Source organism: Drosophila biarmipes, chromosome 2R (genome assembly GCF_025231255.1).
Source record: "Drosophila biarmipes strain raj3 chromosome 2R, RU_DBia_V1.1, whole genome shotgun sequence".
Lineage (NCBI taxonomy): Eukaryota > Metazoa > Arthropoda > Insecta > Diptera > Drosophilidae > Drosophila > Drosophila biarmipes.
The window spans coordinates 10425774-10450551 of record NC_066615.1 but is presented as its reverse complement, the minus strand read 5'-3'; the positions used below and the strand labels follow the sequence as shown (position 1 = coordinate 10450551).

The following is a 24778-nucleotide window of genomic DNA, read 5'->3' as shown; positions in this document are numbered from 1 at the left end:
TCGTTCAGGCGCCAGGGCTGGCGGAAATACCGCAAATAATACTGCAGGCCTATCGACAGCGATAGCCCACTGCCGCTGCCCAATCGATAGGCATATGTATGTATGTAGAATTTGTCAGAAATTTTCTCGCACAAAGCAAAGTGTTTTGGATAAACGCTATTTAATCGTAGTGCGATGCGCCAGCGCAAGTAGAGTCAAACTACAAACTACAGTGCAAGGATCCCAAATTCGGTGATTCCAGCGGGGCAGGGAGTGCACTCGAAATCAGGCTCTGCCAGCGATTTTCTCACCGAGGCGTAGGCACAGGCGTTGTGGATCATCGCGTCTCCTAATCCGAGCAGGTGAAACATGAAGATGGCTGACGGCTCGACCATATTGCGTAGGAACCGGCCAGGCACAAAATCCAAGGTGAGCACAGGCGCCCAACCCTCTTGACCAGGTTCCGCTAACGATTTCCCCGTTCCAGGACTTCTGTCGCTGGCCCGACGAGCCCCTGGAGGAGATGGACAGCACGCTGGCGGTGCAGCAGTACATCCAGCAGCTGATCAAGCGCGATCCCAGTAATGTGGAGCTCATTCTGACCATGCCCGAGGCGCAGGACGAGGGTGTGTGGAAGTACGAGCACCTGCGCCAGTTCTGCATGGAGCTCAATGGCCTGGCCGTGCGACTGCAGAAGGAGTGCTCACCCTCGACGTGCACTCAGATGACGGCCACCGACCAGTGGATATTCCTGTGCGCCGCCCACAAGACGCCCAAGGAGTGTCCGGCCATCGACTACACGCGCCACACACTGGACGGTGCCGCCTGTCTGCTGAACAGCAACAAGTACTTTCCGAGCAGGTATGGGGGCTCCCAGACTACCTGGAACTAGCCACATAATGAGCAAAGTGTCTCCCACAGGGTATCCATCAAGGAGTCGTCAGTGACCAAGCTGGGCTCCGTGTGCCGGCGGGTGTACCGCATATTTTCGCACGCCTACTTTCACCATCGTCGCATCTTCGACGAGTTCGAGGCCGAGACGTATCTGTGCCACCGATTCACGCATTTCGTCACAAAATATAATCTGATGTCCAAGGAGAATCTGATCGTGCCCATCAACGCGGCCGAGAACGCGACCCCCGGCGAGAGCGAGGCCTAGGCCCAGATCAGTCGGCCTCACGAGGAACACTCATTCAGCATACGTCTATTTATATTTACCAATAACTTGCAGCTTGGGTTGGCTCACCCTGACAGAGACACACGGACGGAGCGAACCCGACTCGAATGCAGATCTTGTATGTAGTTTAGATGTCTGATACACAGAGCTACATAACGATAACTAAGTAACAAAAGGGCAAACCCAGATATACGCAGGCCCCTTCACCCGTCTCGCCCCATCTGATCCTAAGTCAGCAATTATTCCGCAAGTTATATTACGATTATGTTTAACTCCTTATTTTAAATAAATTATATGTAGACACCACGACCTTCTTGTGGCTGAACCCACAACAGAACCCCGAAAACCAAATTCCCCTTGACAACTGGCAGCCAAAACACCAAGAAAGCTGTACGTGACTAAACGTGAACTTTACTATACAAAATTACTATATACACAACAGAAATTGCAATAAAAGAAGTACATACACACAACAAGGATGCCTTCCTTACAGCCTGTGAGGCTTTAATCAAACGATGTTCACCTCAAGCATGGGCTCTTTCTTCACCAGCCGTTCGAAGCCAAGGCGAGAGAGATCCAATGTGGTGAATTTGCCATCCAGGATTAGTTCGGAGATGGCTCGACCTACGGCCGGAGTCTGCTGGATGCCATGACCACTGAACCCGGCCGCTATGAAGAGATTGCTGTAGTGAGGATGTCTGCCAATAATGCCGTTCGCGTCGAATGTGTTGTGGTCGTAGTAGCCCGCCCAGCTACTCTGGATCTTGACCGACTCGAAGGCAGGCACTCGGTTCGCCAGAGTGGGCCAGACATCCGATTCAAAGTAGCCATGGTCCACGTCCAGCGTTTCGCACTCTGGCTCCTCGTCTTCGCTGGGGCTACGGCCACAAAGGAAATTTCCACAGAGACCATCGCGCCGGAAGTAGGTGCCATCCGGATCTACAGTCAGAGGCGTGGCCACGCCCGGACAGTTCCGGCCCTGAGTGCTGTACACATAGACGTATCGCTTGCGGGGCTCCACCGGCAGAGCTACGGTCAGTGAACTCTCCTTGGCATCCGGATCCCCTATGCCTGCCAGACGAGCCACCTGACCCGAATAGGCTCCTGCTGCCAGGACGCAGGTGTCAAACTTCACCGTGCGCTGTACTCCGTCTCCGGCATCCACCACTGCTCCTGAAAGAGCTCCCGATTCGCTCCACTCGAAACCCACCACCGAACCATTAGCGAAATTTGCGCCCAGAGCACGAGCCTTCTTCTTGTAGCCCATCAGCAGGGCCCACGGGTCAAACCATCCCTCCTTGTCTATCCCGTGGCATCCCAGCTCCACGTCTTCCGTGGACAGCCAGGGAAATCTGCGTCGCAGTGCCTCATGACCAAGCAGCTCATTGCGGGCACCCAACTCGTTTTGCAACTTGGAGTTCTGTGTCAGACATTCTGCTCCCTTGGAGGAGGCCAGGATCAGGTAGCCGTTCGGCTGGTAGCAGAGATCCACGTCTCCCAGGTGCTTCTCTCCGTTCACTACGAAGTTGTAGCCGAAGAGCGACATCTCGATGTTCTCGGCCAGGGAGAACTGCTGGCGAACCCCGCCCACGGAGAGCACGGTGGAGGCGCTGGTGTACTACAGAATATTTACAAAAAAGGATGGGGATTAAAGGGTTTTTTAACAGTATATGAATGTCATTTAATTCAAAACAATGGTATAAAATGCACACATATATAGTTATGTAATCAGAAAGATCAGCACTGTATAAACGCATTAGTATTTTAAACTTTCTATTAACATGGGTCAATAAACATTGGTGATAAAGCTGCCTTTAATTGTTATACGATTATTAAGAATAGAGACATTTTTAAGAACTTCTATATTGATCCTTTATAATAGTACAGCTTATATTCAACCAAAATTGATCACATAGATTTTTTTTTGGCTAAAATCCACCTATTCTTCGTTAAGATTCAGGACATTGTACTCACGCCAGAATCCCGCTCCACCACCAGCACATTGAGCTTCTTTCCAAGCTGCAGCGTCCGTGATTTCAGCCAGAAAGCGGAAGAGGCGCCCATGCCGCCGCCACCGATAATCAAGACATCGCAGCTCTGGGGCAGGACATCCCCTTGGGCCTTGCCGCTCAGGAAGCGAAGCTGACGCAGTGAACCCGATCGCAGAACTCGTCCCAGCAGCAGCATTTTTCACACTAACCGGGGCGCTGCACATTCGTGCGATGATAACGCCACTGAAATCCGACAGATTAGATTTGTGCAGCTTTCCGTAAGTACTTTGTGTGCACAATAAATAAAAACAGACTTACAGTAAATGTTGCCTCGGCGGACTTCTCTGCATGTTTTTTCGGTATTTTTTCATTAATAACATAAGAGAATACCATTCTGATTAAAAATACATATAAGTAGTATTTCAAGTTTAAAATTATTTATTTTTGTGCTTGAAAACGAAACTATTCAATAATTATTAATTTAAATATTTTGTGATCTCTTAAAAAAAAAACTATATTAAACTAAGCCATACATCCGTCTATTTACGATTCTTACGCCATCCCAATAACAAATAATATAATCAAATAGCATGCCATTTATTTGTTATTTTGAAGTTAAACCTCTAGAACTGAATTTTTCGTCTTTAAATAGGGTATCAGCATTTGAAGTAAACAGCTTAAACTATGATTACCGGATTGAACATATCTTAAGATTGGGATACCAAATCTTTTTTGTCAGGAAAAAACTAAACAAAAAATGAAGATATCAATTTTTTAAATATTTTCGGCCAGATCAAACCAAGATAAAAAATGGAAATTGTTATAAAATGTCCGTTCCCGGAGAGCATTTACTGTAAATTTAAGTAGTGTATCTATAAAAAGGAATCATACAAAGCCCTCGCTTATCTCCAGAGAGCTAATCTCTCATTGCCCTCAATTGCGTTAATGCCATAATGCTCTTGTGATAAACTAGACTTTATTTGTATATCCTTACAAAGGGCAAATAAAGGAATTTCCACAATCGTAGTTGGTAATATGGTTTATCTCAACCTTGACCCTGACTTTGACTGGTCGGTTGGTTCTCTTCTGCCACAGGTCTTCCGTGTTGTTGAGATGGTTTATTGCGTCCGGATCTGTTTCGTTTGCTTGGCCGACTGGAGCTACCTTGGTGTTGTTGTTGTTGCTGCTGCTGGTGGTGTTGTGGCTTCGGATTAGCCCCTCCGCCCTCCCAGAAATCGGTGGATGTGTTTGGCTTCTGTAAACTGTTAAGCAATGATGGTTTGCCATAATGATACCTCTTGAGTCCCCTCTCAGCTCACCCCTCTATACTGTCCGGCAGCTCGTCCAGGCTCATGAGGATGTGCAGGGTGGGTATCTGGCGGTTGACGATGATCTCCTCGAGACCCTCCATCTGCGGCTTCCAGTGCTCCTCCACGCTGCATTAAATGATTTATAATAGTAATAACACCTTCGCAGTTTTAGAGCTTGTCACCTGGTGTAGGCCATGCGGGTCACCTGGTAGACAGGGTGGCTCCTCTTGAGCACCTCTGCGCAGGATATGGTCTTGACCACTCCGCCACCGGAACCGCTCCACACCACGCATCTGTGTTCGCCCTTGTTGAGTGAGGCCTGGGCAAACTCAATCACATTGCTCACTTTTGTGCCGCCTTTCACCTTTCAATGGAAAAATGGTTTGGGAAAGTGTTCCAGAGAAAAGCCTTTCGCACTCACATGCATCCAAAGGAAATCCTTTTGCGAGGTTGGCATGCAGTCCTCGAAGGGCAAATCGCTCTTGCTCAGCTCCTTTTCCACATTCTCGGCCTTGCGGTAGTGCATCATTTTGAGGCCGTCTTATGGAATCTGCAAATAAATAGATTATTTTAGTCTATCAGAAAAATAATCACGGCAGAGCCCATTAGCAATAACCTTGAACCTATAATGGGAGAAAAAGTACCCCGGAGGTCCGGAATCTCAAGAGCCAACTTAACAACCAACCACTCGGCGTAAACTGTCCGGAGCAGCTATTGCCAGGGCGCAGTCCGTGCAAATTGAATAATTGCTTGGTTTATGAGCCGAGAGGGCCGGGGCAGAAGGGCAAAAGACAAGCTGCAAATGGTGTGAGCAGCCAGGTCTTTAGGTCAGCGATGATACCTACACTTTTCAGAGTGTGCTCCAAATTTCCCAAGCAAATATTCGAGGAATTCGCCGGTAAAATAAAGATAAATCTTATGTGCTTCATATGATAAACAGTCTATTTTTAAATACTTTTTTAAAGCCTTTTTTACTACATTAAACTAAGATAAATAGTAATAAGATATAATCAGAGATTGGAATAAAACGTGGTTAGTAAATTGACTATTTTAATAACTTTACTGTGATAATATAAAAAAAGAAAGAAGTAAACGATCTGCACTTAAATATGTAGTTCCCTAAGAAGTAAGGCAAACGCGCTGCCGAAACCAGGACTGTCCTCAACTGCGTTTTGAAGAGGAGTTCAAGTAAAAGTCAATAAAAAACCATTTCTACAGCAATTAAATGGGCGCGGATGCAGGAGCGTTTTCGCAGCGCTTTCCCATTAAACAGAACCCTGCTGGTGTCGGCCACTAGAGAAGGGCAGAGCGGAGTGGAGTGGGGGCAAGGGAAAGGAGGTCACCGAGGGATGATAGCCGCAGAAGCATGATGCCACTTGTTGAACCGGAGGACGAACAACATTTTAGGGCCGGCGGGGTGGGTGGCTGCAGCTGAATTCGACAGCAGCAATGAAAGTTTATTAATGAACTTTCATCCAACAACACAAAAAACGAATGGGGAATCAGATGATTGTGTGGGCTGGCGGCGATGATGATGGCAAGTACATGGAGCCACGTGTCCCAGACAATTCCATGGCCCAGTGCAGCCGGAACGAAAGGAGCCCGAGCTGAGAAAGGATGGAATGGGATGGAATTTTTCCGAGAGGAATGCGTTGAAATTCCTTCTATTTCTGCTCCTGCCTGGGTTGCTCGTCGTCGTCGTCGTCACTTCCCCGTCATCGTCATAATCATCTGGCATCGCCACCATTCCTATCAAGTACGCTCGGAACAATAATTCAATTTGGTGCGGAAGTTATTAATAAAACGGTTCGCACCCCCGACAAGGACAAGTGAAAAGTCGTGGGAAGTCCTGCCAATGTAATGTGCTGTGTGTTTATGACAACACGTACTTAGCAGTAACTCACCCATGTCCAAATTGGGTTTTATTTTAATGGTAAAAATTAGGTTAGCTAAGTATTTAACAGTGGAAAACTCAATTCACAGTGCGTATACGCAATATTAAGCATACGCAGCGGTGCAACCTCACATGGGCAGTGGTGGATGTTTAATATTTTACTCTGCCTTCTTCTTTTTTGCATAGCTTCACGCACAGCTGAGGAGGTTTGGTGGCCACCCACTCCTCTGCGGCTCCTTGCCATGAATGAAGCGTCGCAAAAATTCCATTTATTTGCCATTTCAATCGCACCCAGCACCAACCACCATCCAGCATCCTCATGCCCACCCCGGCTCTCCAACCCACTGAAGTATGCATTCATTAGACATGCCAGGCAGGCGAAGGAGCGGGCGACCGAGCTTAGCTTTTGGCCAGACCGCAGAGCAAGGATCAGTTTGGTTTCGCAAGTCGTGGCCAACGGTTCGTCGTCTCGGAATCGGACTCGGAACACAAGTCACCCGCCGGAGTTTGCTGTGCCTCAAGTAAGTGCCCTGGATCCGGTGATAGCCCACCGACAATTAGTGAACTATCCGCGGATTGTATACTTTACATGGCCGTTAAACATGCCTTAGGAACCGCGTTTAATTACAAACAAAAATTCTGTTTACGCTAACAACCTGCTATTAAATCAAGCCAAATTGATGAACAACACAATCTTCGACCAACGCACAACCTCGACAAAATAAATTTAAAATAGCCCCAATATAAATACATCAAGTTCAATGTACAATTTAATCGGCGGTTTCAGGAAAAGCCACAAATAAAACATCAAACATGGCTTATGGCTTAAACATGGATTAATCAGTTTGCATAAATAGCAAAATAATAAAATACAAAATGGATTCCTTTTTTTTGCTAACGAAATCCAAAGTATTGTTAGACACTTTTAACGAAACCAACAACTTTCTCTTTCATTTTCGTTCGTTTACTATTTATGAATATATATTATTTTGTATTTTATATTTCTCTTTATTCAGTTAAAAGATTGTAATGTGTCAAATGAAAATTTTATTTTGAACCTCAAAATCTGTGCGTCTCTGTGTCAATAAAAACCTGTACCTTTTTTATTTGCTTGAAATCAATGAAAATGTGTTCAAATCTGGTTTTAATTTATAATAAGATTTTAGAAGTGAACGATGTATAATTTGTTAAATGATTTTTTAACATCCGACGACAATTTAAATAGTTCAAAAAATCCTTCTGAAAATTAAGTTTTTCAAAACTTTTTTCATATAAAACTAATCCAATTTGTTTCATTCAATTAAAAATACGAACATGTTTACTCGTATTAAAACCGCCTACTTGGCTGATTCATTCAAAAGTTTTCCAACTTTTAATACGAAATCGCAGCGTGGGGGTAAACGAAGAAATACAAAAGCAAGCAGGAAAGTGATTTGGGGAAACGACCAAAGATGGATAGCACCGAATTTCGAAAACGCGGCATGGAAATGGTGGAGTACATCTGCAACTATCTGGAGACGCTGAACGAGCGCCGAGTCACGCCCAGCGTGGAGCCGGGCTACCTGCGGCATCTGTTGCCAAGTAAGGCGAATATCCCCCAAGTGAAAAAGACCTTGCCTCACTCCCACTCCCACTTGAACAGCGGAGGCGCCACAGGAGCCGGAGGACTGGGACCAGATCATGAGCGACGTGGAGGACAAGATCATGCCCGGCGTGACGCACTGGCAGCATCCGCGCTTCCACGCCTACTTCCCGGCGGGCAACTCGTTCCCCTCGATCCTGGGCGACATGCTGGGGGACGGCATCGGGTGCATTGGCTTCTCCTGGGCGGCCAGTCCCGCCTGCACCGAGCTGGAGACCATCGTGCTCGACTGGCTGGGCAAGGCCATCGGACTGCCGGACCACTTTCTGGCCCTCAAGGAGGGCAGCACCGGCGGGGGAGTCATTCAGGTACATTGAGCACCTTCAGTACTCCCTCTTGTAATACAAAGACACTTTAATGCTCTTATTTATGGTGACATCATCATATGCTTAATGAATATTTAGTATTTTCCTACTTTTCCCTCTACTTGTTACAATATTTTTCAAACACCATCGAAACTACGCAATTACTTAATGAGTCATAATGAGTCAAGAAAGTTTGGCAAATTTGGTCAATCCTTTTATGTGGTAACAAAAAATAATTGTGACCTATCTTCAAGCAAAATAATAATATAAATATTTAAAAACAAGAAAAGAAACTTGACAAGTCAGACAGGTCAAAACATATGATGCAATAGAATTATGCGTATATTAGAGAAGCCGTTCAATCAGAAGATTGATAAAGAAAATATAATTAATTAATACTATTGCCTTATAAACTTTCTGATTTTCCTATTGTAGCTATTTGACATGTTCAGTCATCCGATTAAGAAACCATTTTGTCCAAAGTCTCAAGTCGTTTAAAAAGTACGATATGTATCCCTGAGTAAAACAGAATATTATTAAAAACAACAGAGCTAGAATTTTTTACAATTTTCCATCATTTGTGTAGGATATTTGTCCGATCCGATTAACCCGGTTTATATACAACTTCCAAAAGTTAAATGACTTTTGGGATATCCCTAAGAGACTCGTTTGCGTAGAAACGGACGGACATGGTTAACTTTTATCCATTTTATTTTATTAAGTGATTTATGGAAAGATACAGCCATTCGAGTTTGTTTTATGTAATTTTCCGTTTGGATCTCCAGACTTCCGCCTCGGAGTGCGTGCTGGTCACGATGCTGGCTGCCCGGGCGCAGGCCCTCAAGCGGCTCAAGGCGCAGCATCCGTTCGTGGAGGAGGGCCACCTGCTGTCCAAGCTGATGGCCTACTGCTCCAAGGAGGCGCACAGCTGCGTGGAGAAGGCGGCCATGATCTGCTTCGTGAAGCTGCGCATCCTGGAGCCCGACGAGGACGCCAGCCTGCGCGGGCAGACCATCTACGAGGCCATGGAGGAGGACGAGCTGCAGGGCCTGGTGCCCTTCTTCGTGTCCACCACGCTGGGCACCACGGGCTCCTGTGCGTTCGACAATCTGCCGGAGATTGGCAAGCAGCTGCAGCGCTTCCCGGGCGTCTGGCTGCATGTGGACGCAGCCTATGCGGGCAACAGCTTCATCTGCCCCGAGCTGAAGCCCCTCCTGAAGGTGAGTGGGTTTCCCAGGGCACACACACGCACACACACCCAATGTGACTCCATCCGATCCGCAGGGCATAGAATACGCCGACTCATTCAACACGAACCCCAACAAATGGCTGCTGACCAACTTCGACTGCTCGACGCTGTGGGTGCGGGACCGCATCCGCCTGACATCAGCCCTGGTGGTGGATCCGCTGTACCTGAAGCACGGCTACTCGGATGCGGCCATCGACTATCGTCATTGGGGAGTTCCACTCAGCCGGCGTTTTCGTTCGCTGAAGCTGTGGTATGTAGCATGTGCCATTTGGGCCCAACAAAGGCCCTCGACAGCCAAGTGCGAACGGGTTATGGCATGGGTACGGATGGGTCTGTTGACCATTGTCGAAAAGTGAATTGTTTTTGGATTGACCTGGAGTGGCGTTAAGTATGTTTACTTGTTTCAGCTCGAGTGTGCCCTCGCCGTATTTGCTTGCGATTTAGTTGTAAACACATGTGTGCCGAATCTATCCCGTGGATGAGATGTGTCCACATCGAAATATGACATGGTCAAACATCAACATCAACTCCTATTGCTAATTGTTCCCATCCCAAAGACACCCGAATAATGCTTATTGTGAGTGTGCATGCCTGACCAAAGATCGCCTTTTCAGGTTCGTTCTGCGTTCTTATGGGATTTCCGGGCTTCAGCACTACATACGTCACCATATCAAACTGGCCAAGCGATTCGAAGAGCTGGTGCTCAAAGATAAACGCTTCGAGATCTGTAATCAAGTCAAGGTGAGTTACACTCCGTTTCCTTTCCTTTCTCCCTCGTATGTTACGACTGATTCGATTTCTTCCACTAATTAATCATGCTTAGGGTTCAAAGCTCTTTTGTGCAGCCCGCAGAAACGTGTGGGATTTTCATTGAGGCGGGTTGTGGGTGTGTGGGTCCATTATGCGGAGCGTTCCAAGGGCCGAGCGCCCATGAAATTGGGAAATTGATTGGCGAGTAACGCAAATATCGGTGCCTAGCTCGAAGACGTGAACTTGTTCACACCCGCCTGGCAATTGAGGCAAACGTGCGCAACTACACGCCAAATTCCGCAAAGAAACCGGCGCAAAAAATTGATTTCTTTTTCGCCTCGCTTTGGTTTGGCAATAGAAGTGTTTTGGCATAATTGCCATAGGAAATCATTCAGAGACAGGCACAAGTGATTCATCGAGTCAGCCACTGACATATGTTTCCAACTCTTTGAGCAAACGCGTGCCCAACTCAATCGAGTGATTGATTTGGCAGCGGATCTATAAATAATTTTGTATTTCTGTTTGCAGCCCGATTAATACACATAAGGTTATCAGGTTTCTGTTGTTGAAAATATTGATCTCAATAAAAAAACAGTATTAATAATTATTATTATTAATCTTTAATTAGGAATCTTTGGATGGTAGGGAATGTTTAAGCCAAGATTTGTATAGGTAGTTGGAAGATTACGGAACACGGGTATCGAGAAAGTAATAAGAAAACCCTGCACCTACGTAATCCTTGTTTCAGATCTAATTCAGTTGCCTGACATCCAATCTATCAATGGTTCCATACCAAACCAAATATATTTATTTTGTTAGGTGTGGGTTACCTTTTTCTTTGGTTCAATTCCTTTACAATTGTTTCGAATCCAATTAGAAAACCCTACACTTGCATTTTCCAGCTGGGTCTAGTCTGCTTCCGGCTAAAAGGAACCGACAAGCTGAACGAGAAGCTGCTGAGCATTATCAACGAGTCCGGGAAACTGCACATGGTCCCGGCCAGCGTGGGGGATCGCTACATCATCCGCTTCTGCGCCGTGGCCCAGAATGCCACTGCCGAGGACATCGACTACGCCTGGGACATCATCGTGGACTTCGCCAACGAGCTGCTGGAGAAGGAGCAGCACGACGAGCTCTCCGAGATCATGAACCGCAAGAAGCAGGACACGCTGGCCCAGAAGCGTTCCTTCTTCGTGCGCATGGTCAGCGATCCGAAGATCTACAACCCGGCCATCAACAAGGCCGGAACTCCCAAGCTCTCCATGGAGCTGCCCTCGCCGGTGGTGAGCCGCGGCAGTGCCCCCATCATCCGGACCCAGAGCTCGGTGGACCACAACTCGTGGATATCCTGGCCGCTGGCCTTCCTCTTCAACAGCAACAACGAGGAGAAGGGCAGCAATGTCTCTTTGCGGTGGGTCTTGTTTAAGAAAGACTCCAGCTTGGCGATGTCAACAAAAATTCAATTTATTTCATTTTAATTTCTGCGACATCCCATTAAATTTTATTTAAGACTAATTTGCCTGAAGGGCCTATCCATACAGAGAGAATTCTCACAATCTCATTTAAGTTAAAAATGGTCTTGAATCTTGATCTTAAATCAAGTGGAATGAACGGTATTTACTTAGTCAGTCCAGTCAGTGTCAGTAGTGTATAACTATCCAAATTAACTTTTCTCTTATCATCACTGGTTTTAGTATTGAGAACATTGACTTGGCTTTTACGGATTTAAGGAAGGAATGTTCTTAATTCAAGAAAAATATATCTCTCCATGTACCTTTTAAAGAAAAGAAAACCCTATGGTTCTCTTTCAGCTTTCGGCATCTGGACACCAACGTACGAACATCGTCCTCTCGACGAAATTCCGGAGCCGGCTCCTCTCCTTCCCCGGAAAACGAGTTGGACCACGTAAGTGTGCAGCAGCAGCAACTGGAGCAGCGGTCCCCACGAAGATCGCCCATGGTTGTGCGCAAGGCGTCGTCCTCTCGGGATAATCAGAACTAATAATATCCACTCAGTTTATGGACACACACATATAATACAGTATTAGCGCTTCCTTAGCCAGGCGCCTAGTTGAATTCTAGACCAATCTACAATGCGGTGGGTAACCAAAGTAAAGGATCTCTCCCTTATAATACTTATGCTCTAAGTTCCGTGGTGGCAATATCAAACGATTAACCTTCTTGTTTGTGAAATGCAATAAATATTATTTCAAAATAAAACGATATATTTCAGTTTCTCGTGGTTAAAACAAGTTGAAAAATATATCTCATTTACAGGAATGCAAATGTTTGTGTCATTGTTCCCGAAAATAGATCAATTATATTATTAGCCAATCATCAAACAAAACATTTTTCTCATAAATTAGCCTCTTATTTGCATTAGCAAATACTGGTGAAATCAATATATTGGGTCAGCATGTGTACTGACAAAAGGTAAACAGAAATATCCTGTGATTTCTTTGCTTTCTTACCGAGAGTAAACAAGCGGAAACCAAATCATCATGCTGATGCCATGGATATGACGTAGTACTATTGTTGACCATCAAGCAGTGGGAAATGGAAATGGCTATAATTATTGTGCATGGTACGGACTCCATATGGATTGTGACTCATTCATACATTTCGAATCATTTTATGTTAATAAATGTGCTCGTTATGGAGTGGGTTGTGTGGTTCTAGGAAGGCGGCTCATCCCTTTTTCGGTTGGGTCTCCTTCAGGTCCAGGTTTCGCCCGAACACTCTGACCAACTGGTTCAAGTAGGCCTCCTTCTCGGCGCTTGAGTAATGGTCGAGTCGCCCTTTTTTCATGTCCCAGTTCAGATACCTGGGCGCCGCCAATTCCGATTCCAGGTTAGGTGCCGCCCCGTCATCTTGGCTTTTCTGGGCCTCTTCTCGACTAGATTTGGGCAGATCAATGGCGGGTTTGTCGATTAGATTGTGCAGCAAGCTGTGCGCTCTATACGTACTTAAACTTAATGGCATGGTATTCAACAGCTGTTCCTCTTTGGAAGCCAATTTCACATTAGATTTGTGGCTGTCTGGAGCAATTCTTTCCAAATGCGAATTGGAGTGGTGCTTAGAGTGTGGACTCGTCTTCTCGATCATTCGCTGCAACACTTCATCGTAGCTTTGCGCAGGCTTCACAGGCTCCTTGGTTCTTGGAAATAACTTGATCTGCCTTCGATATCCTGGCAGATCCTGACTGGCTGCTCCTTCCTGCAACTGCTCCAAGCGTCGCTTCATGGCCAGCAGTTGTAGCTCCTGGTCGTTCACCTTAGAAGTGGACTTTGCCTTGCTGTCCAAGACTTTCAATTGCTCCAAGTTAGACAGCATGGATCCCGAGGATGCTAGTGAGCCCCGATGATTTCTTTGGACTTTTTTTGGACGCCTTATTTCTCGCAATTCTCTGGGTTTTATAATGATTTTATTGCTATTAGCTTGATCCCTTTCGGCCCTCTTCATCCGCTGCATCAAAGCATCTAAGTTGGGTTTAATTTTCGACGTATCCTCAAAGTTTTTGGGCAGAAAGCCCCGTTTTCTAAGATAGACAACTGGCGACTCCCAGTTCTTTATTAGATTTTGCACGACCTCATTATACGCTCGCAGAGGGTCATCTGCAGGTTTCGCCTTCTGACTTGACTTAGCACTTAATACATCAATGGTGACGAGAACAACAAAATACCTGGACCATTGCGATGGATTAGTGTTGTTCAAGAAACGTTCACAATTCGCATACACAATTTACCATAGAAAAATTCGCATTTCAACTGAGACCATTTAAGGGTTGTTAAAAAAAATATAGCTAAATTTATTTGAAGTATAGGAAAAAGCTAGAGGGATTTTACGAAAGGACCTGGTTGAAGAACAGTTTGATTCTGCAGGTTTTTATATAATTATTATGATTTATTATAATTTTTCTCTTTTCGGTGAAATTAAAAAGCTTGCCCTAAATAAGCATATATCTCGACGCAAAATCGTGAAATGGGATACAAAAACCGGATTTGTTATAAACTCGCCCATAAACCCAATTATACGCTTCTGGCGCCAATAAAAATCAAAGTATCATTTAACAAAACCCGCGACACCTCACATAAAATAAATCAAACAAGAAATGCCGAACCTAAAAAATTAGCATGCCCAGACGACCCAGAATAATTGAAATGCCTAAGGTATGATTTGGCAATTCCCAAAGCAAACGAAATTGCCAAAATAAACGAAAATAGAAGAGACCCAGAGCAATATCCGTCAGCTGTTGTCAAGCGCGTGCACCATCAAAAGCAAAAACAGTATGATATGCAAATTTTAAAAATCTACAGGCAGCTCTCGTTTAGCCGAAGGTTTAAAAATTAATCTCCTCTTATATATATATATAATATATAGAACTTGATAGTTATTTAACAAGTACCAACTACTGTAATTACTTTATTGTCCATGGGAAAACTAATTTTTATTATAACAAGAAATTTCTTAAGCCTACATTACAAGATCTTAAATATCCTTTAGATTTTTCTTCATATCCCGAAAACGAAGTAGATGGTAACTAAACTAAATTTTTATTTCACGGCAAGACGTCAAATACTGCTATATATACCTAAATACGTCCAAAATACTCAGAAAATCAATTTATAGACATTCAACTGTATCGAGACGACATGGGAATTTTATTCGGTGTTCGGCAGTGCCAACTGCCATAATTAATGGGTAGACAACAAAAGCGATAGCCGCGCTCCAAGCTCGCATCTCCGATCTCACGTACGTAGTCCAAGTTTAGCCAGAAGGCGGATGGATGTGGACTCGGTGGATGTGGATGATGGCAACGGCCGTCAGGCATTTTGAAGTGTGACCGCGTAAACTGAATACGATTTTATATTTAGACGCACGACGTAATCCGCGGCGGCTGGCACTGTGAATGAAAGTTGGGGCGAAGCTCAGCTCAGATCAGGCCCAGTAAGAGGAGCAGAGAAATACGTCAAGTCACGGTGCTCGGGCGGTCTCCGTCTCGCAATCTCCGAGTCTTCGGATCTCTTGCAGCGGACTCTGCTCCCACCGAAAACCTCTTCAAGGCGGCGACGCGTGCGCCGAATGAGTCAGCCCTCTGTACCAAAGTTAGGCATGGCCTTTTACGGTGGTCCAAATGGGTTTATTTCCGAACAGAACTACCCAACATATTAGCTAGAGGAGTGTCAGCACCGTGGACGGCAGACCACGTAGTGACGAAGCGCACCAGGAGGGTGTGCGAAGGCGACGCACTATCTGCAGTAATCGTCTGATTGTTTCGGGTGACGAAAGGTATTGCAAAAACTTAAAGAACTGCATACCAAGACATAACAAAAATAAATCTACTAAATAAATACACGGTCTACACTATTTACATTCGGCACGCTGCAATTCAATAAGCCTGAGCTTAGTTGTTTGATTTTAATGAAGCGTGCCGAATGTAACAAATGTAGTGGGTGTATTTAATAAGTAGATTGTATAATACATTGTCGTAACAAAAGTTGATATCAGAACTTTTGTTTATTGAAGGAGCTATCGTCACTATGTTTTTACCTCGTTAGGAGTTTTTATTGTTTTGTTTGATAACACATATAATAATATTTTTAGACTTTCTTTATAATGAACACTTATGATAAAAACTCATGGGGATCAATTTTATAAACGTATGGTACCTTTTTTAATACCTCTTTAAAAATATTATATCATATTAATTTTATCTTACAATAAATATTAACCCCTCGATAGGAAGAAATAAATGTTGTTTGACATCTTATTTAAATAAAATAAAAATGTTTAAAAATGTAACTGGCTGGAACTTAACTAAATAAATCTGTGTTACAAAATTAAACTTTTATTTAATCCGAAAAATCAATAAGAAATTTTAGGGTACCCAATTCGGAATACTTATTGTTTCAATTTTTTGCAACTAACCTATTCTCAAATGCAAGAATACAATTACAAGGAATAGCTTGCGGTCCCTGTACTTTGAAGTATAATGGATTGGGAGGCAAGCATAGCTAATGTTAGATCATTACTGGGCAGAATTAGATAGTTAGATAAGCTACCGTAGACAATTAGCACCCTGGCAAATCGAGGGGGACCTCCAGCTGACTCTCACAACAAGCCCATTCATTCATATGTACGTGCCAGCCCACCCACACCCATTATCTCCCAAGTTTCCGCGGAGAATTCATTTGGCGAACGTTTGTTTATTTTGATATTCGTGTTTTTGTATTTCACCTAGCAGGAGATTCCATGAAACAATGGGCGTTCTTCACAGCTACGTCACAAGTGGGGCCTGTTGCCAGGGATTGGTCATTCGTACATCCCAATTTCTGTTAACGGATTTGGCAAATGTTTGGACAATTGCTTGCCACTTTTTTCCAGGTACCTGGGGTGATTCCCCCACGGAAAGTTTCAGTGTTTCTTGAAAGATTCGAGGGAACAAGTTTGCTCTGTTCCCTAATTGCCTCTTTGCACATTCTTCACACGTGCCGGATTTGCAAGAAGTCGGAAATTTTTGAAAAACCCCAAAAGTTCCCCGAAAAACAGAACGAAAAAACTAATTTAGGTTAGGCTGACAAGCAGGAGAACACGTTTAAAACTAATTTAAAAATCATAAAATTAAATGTTGAATCGCTTAGAAGGGTTTATTGAGATAAGAAAAAGCTCATTTATTGACAAAATGTCCCAATGAAATGAGAAATTATATTAACCGAATTAGTACATTTAAGTACCTGATATGGCTAAGAAGAAGGTGGACATATAATGTGTTATATTAGATATCAAAGTAATTGGTTTTTATTTCTTAACATATTCGCCAAATTTAATAACCAACTTTGGGCTACTGTAATGAATTAATTTGACCAATTTTACATAAGAAGCTATCAATAATTACCCAATGACATGGCAAATGGCATCTAACTCACCATATAATTAAGCCAAAAGCTGGAAACCCTTGCCCACCAGGGACTTTTTCGCCAAGCAAGCTAGTAGTGCCCCATGGGATGTCGAGAGCGGAATGAGAGAAGTGGCCATAATGACCGAAGCGGGTTTCCCAGCCAAGCGAAGTCCGAGTCCCCGGGCCAGTAATTTGAGCGTGATCACGAGACAATCGACGTCAGTACGAAGATGGAGCAGCGGATCCGAACACCTCACAGGTGCTAGAAGGGGATCTGGCCGAGAAAAGAGCGAAGCCGAGGGCTCCCGATCGGGCGATCTTACGAACTTACGGTCTCTTGCCATATAAAAACGAATGCAGCGCCGTGGCCAAGACATTCGCGTCAAGGAAGCTGAGCTGCATCGAGCAGGCAAAACGCGCTAAGCGGGATCTTAAAGTGATAGATATAGTAACTCAGTGAGTGCCGGGCTTCAGACCCTGCTATTCAAGCCCTAGAGAAAAATACTGGACAAGTTAATAAAATTCAAACTTCGACAAACAATTAGAGGAGCGTCAAGTGCAAATTGAACAAAATGAATGTGGAAGAGTTTCGCAAATACGGCAAGGAAGTGATCGATTATATTTGCCAATATGGCACCAACATCGAGGAGCGCGATGTGGCGCCCACCTTGGATCCGGGTTACCTGAAAAAACTACTACCAGGTGAGCAACAAAAAAAGAGGTGTGAAATTATCAAAGACCCGGCAAAAGATAGGCAAACAATGTTAAGGTATTTCGTTATTTTGTGTTAAAACGAAATTAGGAGGCGACATATTACAGGTTCCTATTAGGACACTAATAATACTAGCAATATTGGAAAAGTTTTGAAGCTTTGGCACTTCAAAAATCAGGATTCTGAATGCTTTCCATAAATATAGTTCCGAAAATATTCTCTTAGTCAGATCTAGTTTTTTTTCCCAGTTGTATTTAAAATCAGAAGGCAACAGTTAATTATAGCGCAAGTGATAAATTGTATACACTAATTTGCTAACTATGCCCAAACAAATTAGCTATGAGTCTGAAAATTTGAAAATATTTCGCCTTGCGCAAAATAATCAAAGAAAGCCAGGCCAGAGGAAACAAGCAACTCAGTGCCTCTCAAAAACTTGTTAAATCATGTTGACTAATTGTTTCGCCCGCTGCCCAAAGAGTCATGTGAATACTGTGCGAGTGTAAACTATTCGAAAATCCCCAGCCCACGGACTCGAGTGCTCCGCAACGAGGTGTGTGGGTGGCGACCTGGCGTAATTGGGGCACACTCACACCACTCTCGGCGGCCATCCCTCCGATCTTCGATCTCCGGAGCCACGATCCACGATCCACGATCTCTGATCTTCGGAGACCGACCGCCGAGGCTGGCAAGCTGAAGAGTGGGTTTCGCTGGCGAATTTCAGGCGAATTCCGCGCAGTTGGATAAGTTAAATATTTACGCCGGAATGGACGCCGCAATCCCGAGTTCAACTAAACAAATCAATTAATTATGCATACGCAAACACACACCTTGCGTATAGACTTACTTGTTGATCTTTCTACTCACTGCCAAAAACAACAGACTCGCCATAAATACTGCCTCTGCTCTAGGCCCCCCTAAAATTTATGGGTGATAAAAGAAATATTTAAGGCCCAGCCCACTAATCCCCCTGACTGCCTGTTTATCTTTAGCCGACGCTCCCCAGTCGCCGGAGTCGTTCAAGGACGTGCTCGAGGACTTCGAGCAGAAGATCATGCCGGGCGTGGTGCACTGGAACCACCCCAAGTTCTTCGCCTACTTCCCGTCGGGCAACTCCTTTCCCTCGGTGCTGGGCGACATGCTGAGCAGTGCCATCGGCTCCATTGGCTTCAGCTGGGCCAGCTGTCCGGCTGCCGCGGAGCTGGAGACGATCGTGATGAACTGGTATGCCAAGGCCCTCGGCCTGCCCAAGGCCTTCGTTTCGGACGCGCCGGGCAGCACGGGCGGCGGTGCCCTCCAGGGTTCCGCCTCCGAGTGTGTGCTCGTCTCGCTGATCACAGCCCGCGCCCGGGCCATCAGTGAGCTGAAGGGCCAGACCAGCGTCCACGACAGCGTATTCCTGCCCAGCCTGATCGCCTACGCCAGCCGCGAGGCACACTCCTCCGTTGAGAAGGCCACCAAGATGGCGCTGGTGAAGCTCCGAATCATCGATGCCGACGAGCATGGACGTATGCGCGTCGACCTGCTGCGCCAGGCCATCCAGAACGATGTGAACGCCGGACTGACGCCCTTCTTCGTGGTGGCCACCGTGGGCACCACCGGCGGCTGCGCCTTCGACGACATCACCGAGATCGGCAAGGTGTGCCGCCAGGTGTCCAGCATTTGGCTGCACGTGGACGGCGCCTACGCGGGCAACTCCTTCATCCTGCCCGAGATGCGCGTCTTCTCCGCCGGCCTGGAGTACGCCGACTCCTTCAACACGAATCCCAACAAGCTGCTGCTGACGAACTTCGACGCCTCCGCCCTGTGGGTGCGGGATGTGATGAACCTGAAGAGCGCGCTCAACGTGAACCCCCTGTACCTCCGCCACGAGCACCTGAGCGGAGTGGACTACCGACACTACGGCATCCCCCTGAGTCGCCGCTTCCGGGCGCTCAAGCTGTGGTTCGTCTTCCGGACATACGGCATCAGGGGCCTGCAGGAGTACATCCGCAACCACATGGCACTGGCCAAGAAGTTCGAGATGCTGGTGCGCAAGGATGAGCGATTTGAGGTCCGCAACGATGTACACCTGGGTCTGGTCTGCTTCAGAATGCGGTAAGTCGCAAAACTACTTTAACTTTCGATAGTATTATTTATCTTTAAAGTAGGATTTTAAAAAATAGCTATATAGTAAAAAGAAGGATCCTAAAATAATGTAGTCTTTCAGGCTTTTGAAAGTATTTGTAAGATTGGATAGAGGAGGTCATATTTTAATATTCTTCAAATGCTTGGATCAGTTTTCATTGCATATGGACTAAAATAATCGGTTATGTAACTTAAAGTTTTAAACAGTACATTTTATTAGTTCTGGTTGGTGTAGCAATTTGTTTCAATTCGTTGCTCCTAACTAACGTTCTCATTGGCACAGAATATAAATATATTCTAACTATAGATTATATCGGGAAACAAACAACTGAGTTTTAGCCAAAAACTTTTTGGGGCGAAGAAAAAAATGTGTTTAAGGAACATTTCTATTAAAAGGATGTATAGGATAGGTCCCTTACTCTACAGATCTATTGACAAGTATTCAAACGATGAACAAAGCAGGCTAGATCTAGGGTAGAAGCCAATATACTACGTCGGCTGAGAGTACATAAGTATCTTCTGGATTTAATGGTTTCCTTCAACCCCCCCACAGCACTGGCGATGAGCCCAATCACATGCTGCTGGCCCAGATCAACCATTCGGGCAAGATGCACATGACCCCGGCCAAGTTCAACGGTCGCTACGTCATTCGCTTCTGCGTCACCTACGAACATGCCACCGAAAAGGACATCCTGGATGCCTGGAGTCAGATAAAGTGCTTCGCGGAGGAGATATTGCGTGACCACCAGCTGGAGTCCAGCTCCGTGCCCACCACGCCGGAAGGCTCAGAGCGGACCAGCTCGGAGCCGGTGGCTCCAGTGGCGGGCAAGCCACCGATTAAGAAGAAGCTGACCAGAACGAAGTCGTTGCGATTCTCCTTCACGCGTAGCATTTCGCGGGAGCAATACCAGAGTCAGAGTGAGCACCTGATGGATGGATGCACACCCATCCTGGTCGTGGACCCAAAAACTCTGCAGGAGAACTTCCAAAGGGCCGCCGACGACAACGACAAGAAGAACAGCAACGGCAATAGCAACACGAATGGCACTACAAAACTTAAGGATATATCCGACGTGGACACGGACGAGGCGAGTAACTGAGCTGAGAGCTGAGCTGAAGAGGATTTGCGGATTTACCTCTACCTAGTATTAATCGTCGAGCTGAAATGAGGCACGTACCTAGAGTCTACCGACTAACATTGCTCCGTTTGAATTTAAGTACATCTATTTATGTATTTAGGACCTAAGTTGTTGCTGAATATTACGTAATTCAACCATTGAAACATTCGTAATTGCTAATATTTTGTACCTACCTTAAGTTACTTTCATGAAAAAAGCACTTATTTATAAACATTATCTTGGCATTTGTTATGCACATTTTATAAAATTGCAACTGAAACAATTTTGCGTGTGTTTTCTGGGCGGTCACGATGACGAATTCCGAATTTGTTTAAACAATGTCGCATCTAGGGGCCGTTTTCTCGTCTAGTTAACTAGAACATTTTTGTAGGGTCAATTAGAAGCCGCCTTCTCGCCTAGTTAACGTTAGGCGCAGAAAGAGACCCCTAAAAGTTTGGCGGAATGAGAAAATTTCACAACATTTGATTTAGAAAGTGCACATGATGGATGGTTCGATTTACGGCATGCAATTTATATCAAACGAAAAGAACACGACTATCAGATACCCATTATTCTATTTTAAATAAAATACAATCCGACAAGATTTCAAGTAGCATACGCCACTCATACAAGCGCCGCGCCACCTAGCGGTCGGTAGATGAGCTACTGTTATCTGTGCTACTAAATCATGCATTTTATATTGATTATGTGATGACACTATTCTTAGCAATTAAATAAGAATTAACTAATAAAATGAATTTAGGAATAGGAAATAATTAATAAAATTAAATTGTATTTACACTAAAAGAAAATCTTTAAAAATGTGGGCGCCAGACAGACTTATTAAAATTATGAAAGGTGTTCTTTTATATATTTCTTTTTATATTATTACCTAAAGATGCTAAAATAATCTTTATATAATATTCTATATTGTTGAAAATAGTTTTAAAATTGTAATACCTTTATCTCGAAATGTCCTTTTTTAAGATACATGTCATTCTTCTACTACAGTATTGTCGCGGCAACTTTCTGTGATGTCTTGCAATGACGAATATTTGGCTTTTTTGTTGTAAAAAGGAATGCATTTTTAATGAAGTATCAATAGCACTTTATGATTCCCCAGTTTGTTGAGGGAAGGGGTTTACTTTCCCACAAAAATAAACATAAACAAATCTTGGCAGTCATATTGGCAGCAAACAGAATGGAGATTTGAGCAAAGAATCACTTTTTACTGTTGTGCAAAAACACGTTGACAATCCGAAGTTCAGTATCTTGGATGAACTCACCTTTTTAAATAATAATTAAATAATTTTCAACAATTTGTGCACAGCAAAATAAAAACAAACACTCGGCACACGTGTGCCAATCGATATGACCGGCTTTGCAGCGTATCGATACACCGCTGCTTCTTACCTATCGTCATCGAACCATCGGACAGAACGTAAACAAAAATCTGCCGGTGCAGAGCAGAGCAATCTCCTAGTTTTGTTAAAGTTATTTTATAAATAATAGTTGTTTAAAATGCCCAACTGGAATCAAATACAGTCGCAGCTGCGGAGTTCCAACAATCCGGTCGTGTTCTTCGACATCGCCGTGGGCACAACGGTAAGGGTGAAACACACTCGGCATCAACATGATTGAAAACATATTTTACCCCCTTTGTTTGCAGGAAATCGGACGTATGATATTCGAACTGTTTGCGGACACAGTGCCCCGCACGGCGGAAAACTTCCGGCAGTTCTGCACGGGCGAGTACAGGCCAGATGGAGTCCCCATTGGCTACAAGGGCGCCAGCTTTCACCGGGTGATCAAGGACTTCATGATCCAGGGCGGCGACTTTGTCCAGGGCGACGGCACTGGCGTCACCAGCATATACGGCAACACCTTCGGCGACGAGAACTTCACCCTGAAGCACGACTCGCCGGGACTGCTGTCCATGGCGAACAGTGGCAAGGAGACCAATGGCTGCCAGTTCTTCATTACCTGCGCTAAGTGCAACTTCCTGGACGGCAAGCATGTGGTCTTCGGTCGGGTCCTGGACGGTCTGCTCATCATGCGGAAAATTGAGAACGTGCCAACGGGCCCCAACAATAAGCCAAAACTGCCAGTGACCATTTCGCAATGCGGACAAATGTAGCGCGAAGTACTGGATGTTGTAATAAAGTCTATATATTATGTCTTTGTAAACGAAGCGAGTACTATTCCTGCAGTTTTGGTTACTCCAAGGTAGCCTTATTCATGAGCTAAAAGTATGGGAAATGGCAGTTTCTCTTTGTCCCCAGTTATAGGCCATTTCCATTTGTGAAAAGTTCCAAACGCGAAGAACGGTGCCTGGACTTAAGTGTTATCAATAATACTAGTTATAGAATGCATAGCCTCCAGCCGCAGCCTTCTCCTTTCGCAGAGTTCGACAGTCCTCGATCATAAAGCTAAAATTTTAAGACAATTATCAAAGTGTTGAGAAATCGCACGTTAGTAAACACCCACTCGTAGTATAGAGCGGCTAGCGGAACTGTGGCCAGGTGCCACAAAGCGTGAGCGTCCAGAATCCAGAGGATGGGAGGGAAGTCCAGTAGCTCAAGACTCATGGCCAGCGCCATGAGAACGTAGAACCGCAATATCCTCCGGAAGTAGGGCCTACGGGTGCGCACAAAGTGGCACCAAACAAACCATCCTACAGCCGCGATTACGCCCGTAGCTACGTTCACTATCATGTTGAAGGCGTAGTTGAACCGTCCCACGCTCAGGTAGGCGAAGTAGTTAATGTAGTAGGAAACGAAGGCCAGAGAAATCACACCCCGCAGAAACAGCGAGTAGCGGTGCAGCATCCGCATAACCATGACGTAGAGCGAGCACAGAATGATGGAGTACGCAAAAGCATAGTCCAGCAGCTCGGTCAGCGGAAAGTCCCTAGTGTGGAATATGGCGGACCAGACCCAGCCGTTGAGGCTAGTCTGCAAGGAGAAGATTCTGCTTATTAAGGTGTTCTTTGGTGTCCCTTATCAAGAGATAGCCCTACCACTGCGAATATGTGGGTCAGCATGTAGCAGGGACTGTCCGGACGCACTTCCCGCCGGAACTTGCGCAGCATACGAAGGTGCATGGCGAAGTTGAGGCAGGAGAAGATCACCGAGGCCGGCTCCTGCATGCCCAGCAGGCGGAGGAACGGCCACTTGCCGTAGAACTGGGGAATGGGCCATCCGCGCTCGAAGAAGGCCAAAACCGTGCGCCACATACAGCCGTACTGACACTCGTCCGCGCAGGTCCACTGGAAGAGCCGGTCGAAAACCGACTGCCTGTAGAACTTGACCGCCTGCTCCTGGATCTCCAGGCCATCTGGCATGGAAAGTATTCTTGTAAAATCATTAAAATCATGACAATTGAGCTCTCACCTGCCGAACAGTTCGTTCGCTCGCAGTTCTGCCGACAATTGTAGAAAAACTGGGTGCGGTCCCCGTTGGAGGCGTGGCAGGTGGCCACAAATGCCCCCAGGAGCAGGACTATTGCACTTAAACTACGACTAGACATTACTAAAACTAGTTAAAATCGCCTTCTGAGCGACATACACCCGAAATATTTTGTAAACATTGCACTATTGATTAATCGCCGTCTAGTTGAGGTTATCGATAT

The 24778-nt window shown here is 45.2% G+C and overlaps 8 protein-coding genes across 13 annotated transcripts; 4 read left to right on the top strand and 4 right to left on the bottom strand.

Annotated features, from left to right (window-relative positions):
- Window positions 1–79: 79 nt before the first annotated feature.
- On the top strand, window positions 80–1462 carry LOC108030072 (MOB kinase activator-like 4). Of its 2 annotated transcripts, none has more exons than XM_017102672.3 (3): window positions 80–408; window positions 467–840; window positions 889–1462. In XM_017102672.3, exons 1-3 carry the CDS (start codon window positions 349–351, stop codon window positions 1136–1138), a joined length of 684 nt encoding a protein of 227 aa, XP_016958161.1. In that variant the 5' UTR covers window positions 80–348; the 3' UTR covers window positions 1139–1462. The 2 variants fall into 2 exon arrangements, with proteins under 2 accessions (XP_016958161.1, XP_016958162.1); XM_017102673.3 differs by having other exon boundaries at window positions 82–408; window positions 901–1462.
- An 85-nt stretch (window positions 1463–1547) lies between these two features.
- Window positions 1548–3363, bottom strand: LOC108030070 (FAD-dependent oxidoreductase domain-containing protein 1). The gene is made up of 2 exons (XM_017102671.3): window positions 3131–3363; window positions 1548–2774 (listed from the first exon to the last, which is right to left on the bottom strand). Exons 1-2 carry the CDS (start codon window positions 3341–3343, stop codon window positions 1665–1667), a joined length of 1323 nt encoding a protein of 440 aa, XP_016958160.1. The 5' UTR covers window positions 3344–3363; the 3' UTR covers window positions 1548–1664.
- Window positions 3364–4104: 741 nt separating this feature from the next.
- Window positions 4105–22544, bottom strand: LOC108030056 (ribonuclease P protein subunit p25-like protein). 3 transcript variants are annotated; one of them, XM_050887950.1, is made up of 6 exons: window positions 22435–22490; window positions 22109–22207; window positions 4879–5007; window positions 4640–4821; window positions 4467–4583; window positions 4105–4409 (listed from the first exon to the last, which is right to left on the bottom strand). In XM_050887950.1, exons 3-6 carry the CDS (start codon window positions 4984–4986, stop codon window positions 4193–4195), a joined length of 624 nt encoding a protein of 207 aa, XP_050743907.1. In that variant the 5' UTR covers window positions 4987–5007; window positions 22109–22207; window positions 22435–22490; the 3' UTR covers window positions 4105–4192. The 3 variants fall into 3 exon arrangements, with proteins under 3 accessions (XP_050743907.1, XP_016958128.1, XP_016958129.1); XM_017102639.3 differs by lacking the exon at window positions 22109–22207 and having other exon boundaries at window positions 22435–22544; XM_017102640.3 differs by lacking the exons at window positions 22109–22207; window positions 22435–22490 and adding an exon at window positions 17223–17338.
- LOC108030051 (tyrosine decarboxylase) lies at window positions 6804–12361 on the top strand. Of its 2 annotated transcripts, none has more exons than XM_017102628.2 (8): window positions 6804–6872; window positions 7741–7932; window positions 7994–8301; window positions 9084–9518; window positions 9583–9797; window positions 10162–10288; window positions 11200–11708; window positions 12109–12361. In XM_017102628.2, the coding sequence occupies exons 2-8, from the start codon at window positions 7803–7805 to the stop codon at window positions 12296–12298; spliced, it is 1914 nt and encodes a 637-aa protein (XP_016958117.1). In that variant the 5' UTR covers window positions 6804–6872; window positions 7741–7802; the 3' UTR covers window positions 12299–12361. The 2 variants fall into 2 exon arrangements, with proteins under 2 accessions (XP_016958117.1, XP_016958116.1); XM_017102627.2 differs by having other exon boundaries at window positions 7713–7932.
- LOC108030053 (uncharacterized) lies at window positions 12515–14157 on the bottom strand. Of its 2 annotated transcripts, XM_017102631.2 has the most exons (3): window positions 14042–14157; window positions 13263–13978; window positions 13057–13192 (listed from the first exon to the last, which is right to left on the bottom strand). In XM_017102631.2, the coding sequence occupies exons 1-3, from the start codon at window positions 14071–14073 to the stop codon at window positions 13113–13115; spliced, it is 828 nt and encodes a 275-aa protein (XP_016958120.1). In that variant the 5' UTR covers window positions 14074–14157; the 3' UTR covers window positions 13057–13112. The 2 variants fall into 2 exon arrangements, with proteins under 2 accessions (XP_016958119.1, XP_016958120.1); XM_017102630.3 differs by having other exon boundaries at window positions 12515–13978.
- On the top strand, window positions 17552–21431 carry LOC108030052 (aromatic-L-amino-acid decarboxylase). The gene is made up of 3 exons (XM_017102629.3): window positions 17552–17896; window positions 18896–20000; window positions 20584–21431. The coding sequence occupies exons 1-3, from the start codon at window positions 17767–17769 to the stop codon at window positions 21128–21130; spliced, it is 1782 nt and encodes a 593-aa protein (XP_016958118.1). The 5' UTR covers window positions 17552–17766; the 3' UTR covers window positions 21131–21431.
- Window positions 22545–22568: 24 nt separating the features above from the next.
- LOC108030057 (peptidyl-prolyl cis-trans isomerase H) lies at window positions 22569–23335 on the top strand. Its single transcript, XM_017102641.3, has 2 exons — window positions 22569–22753; window positions 22818–23335. Exons 1-2 carry the CDS (start codon window positions 22670–22672, stop codon window positions 23283–23285), a joined length of 552 nt encoding a protein of 183 aa, XP_016958130.1. The 5' UTR covers window positions 22569–22669; the 3' UTR covers window positions 23286–23335.
- LOC108030054 (post-GPI attachment to proteins factor 3) lies at window positions 23300–24758 on the bottom strand. Its single transcript, XM_017102632.3, has 4 exons — window positions 24541–24758; window positions 24168–24484; window positions 23636–24102; window positions 23300–23577 (listed from the first exon to the last, which is right to left on the bottom strand). The coding sequence occupies exons 1-4, from the start codon at window positions 24674–24676 to the stop codon at window positions 23505–23507; spliced, it is 993 nt and encodes a 330-aa protein (XP_016958121.1). The 5' UTR covers window positions 24677–24758; the 3' UTR covers window positions 23300–23504.
- Window positions 24759–24778: the final 20 nt, after the last annotated feature.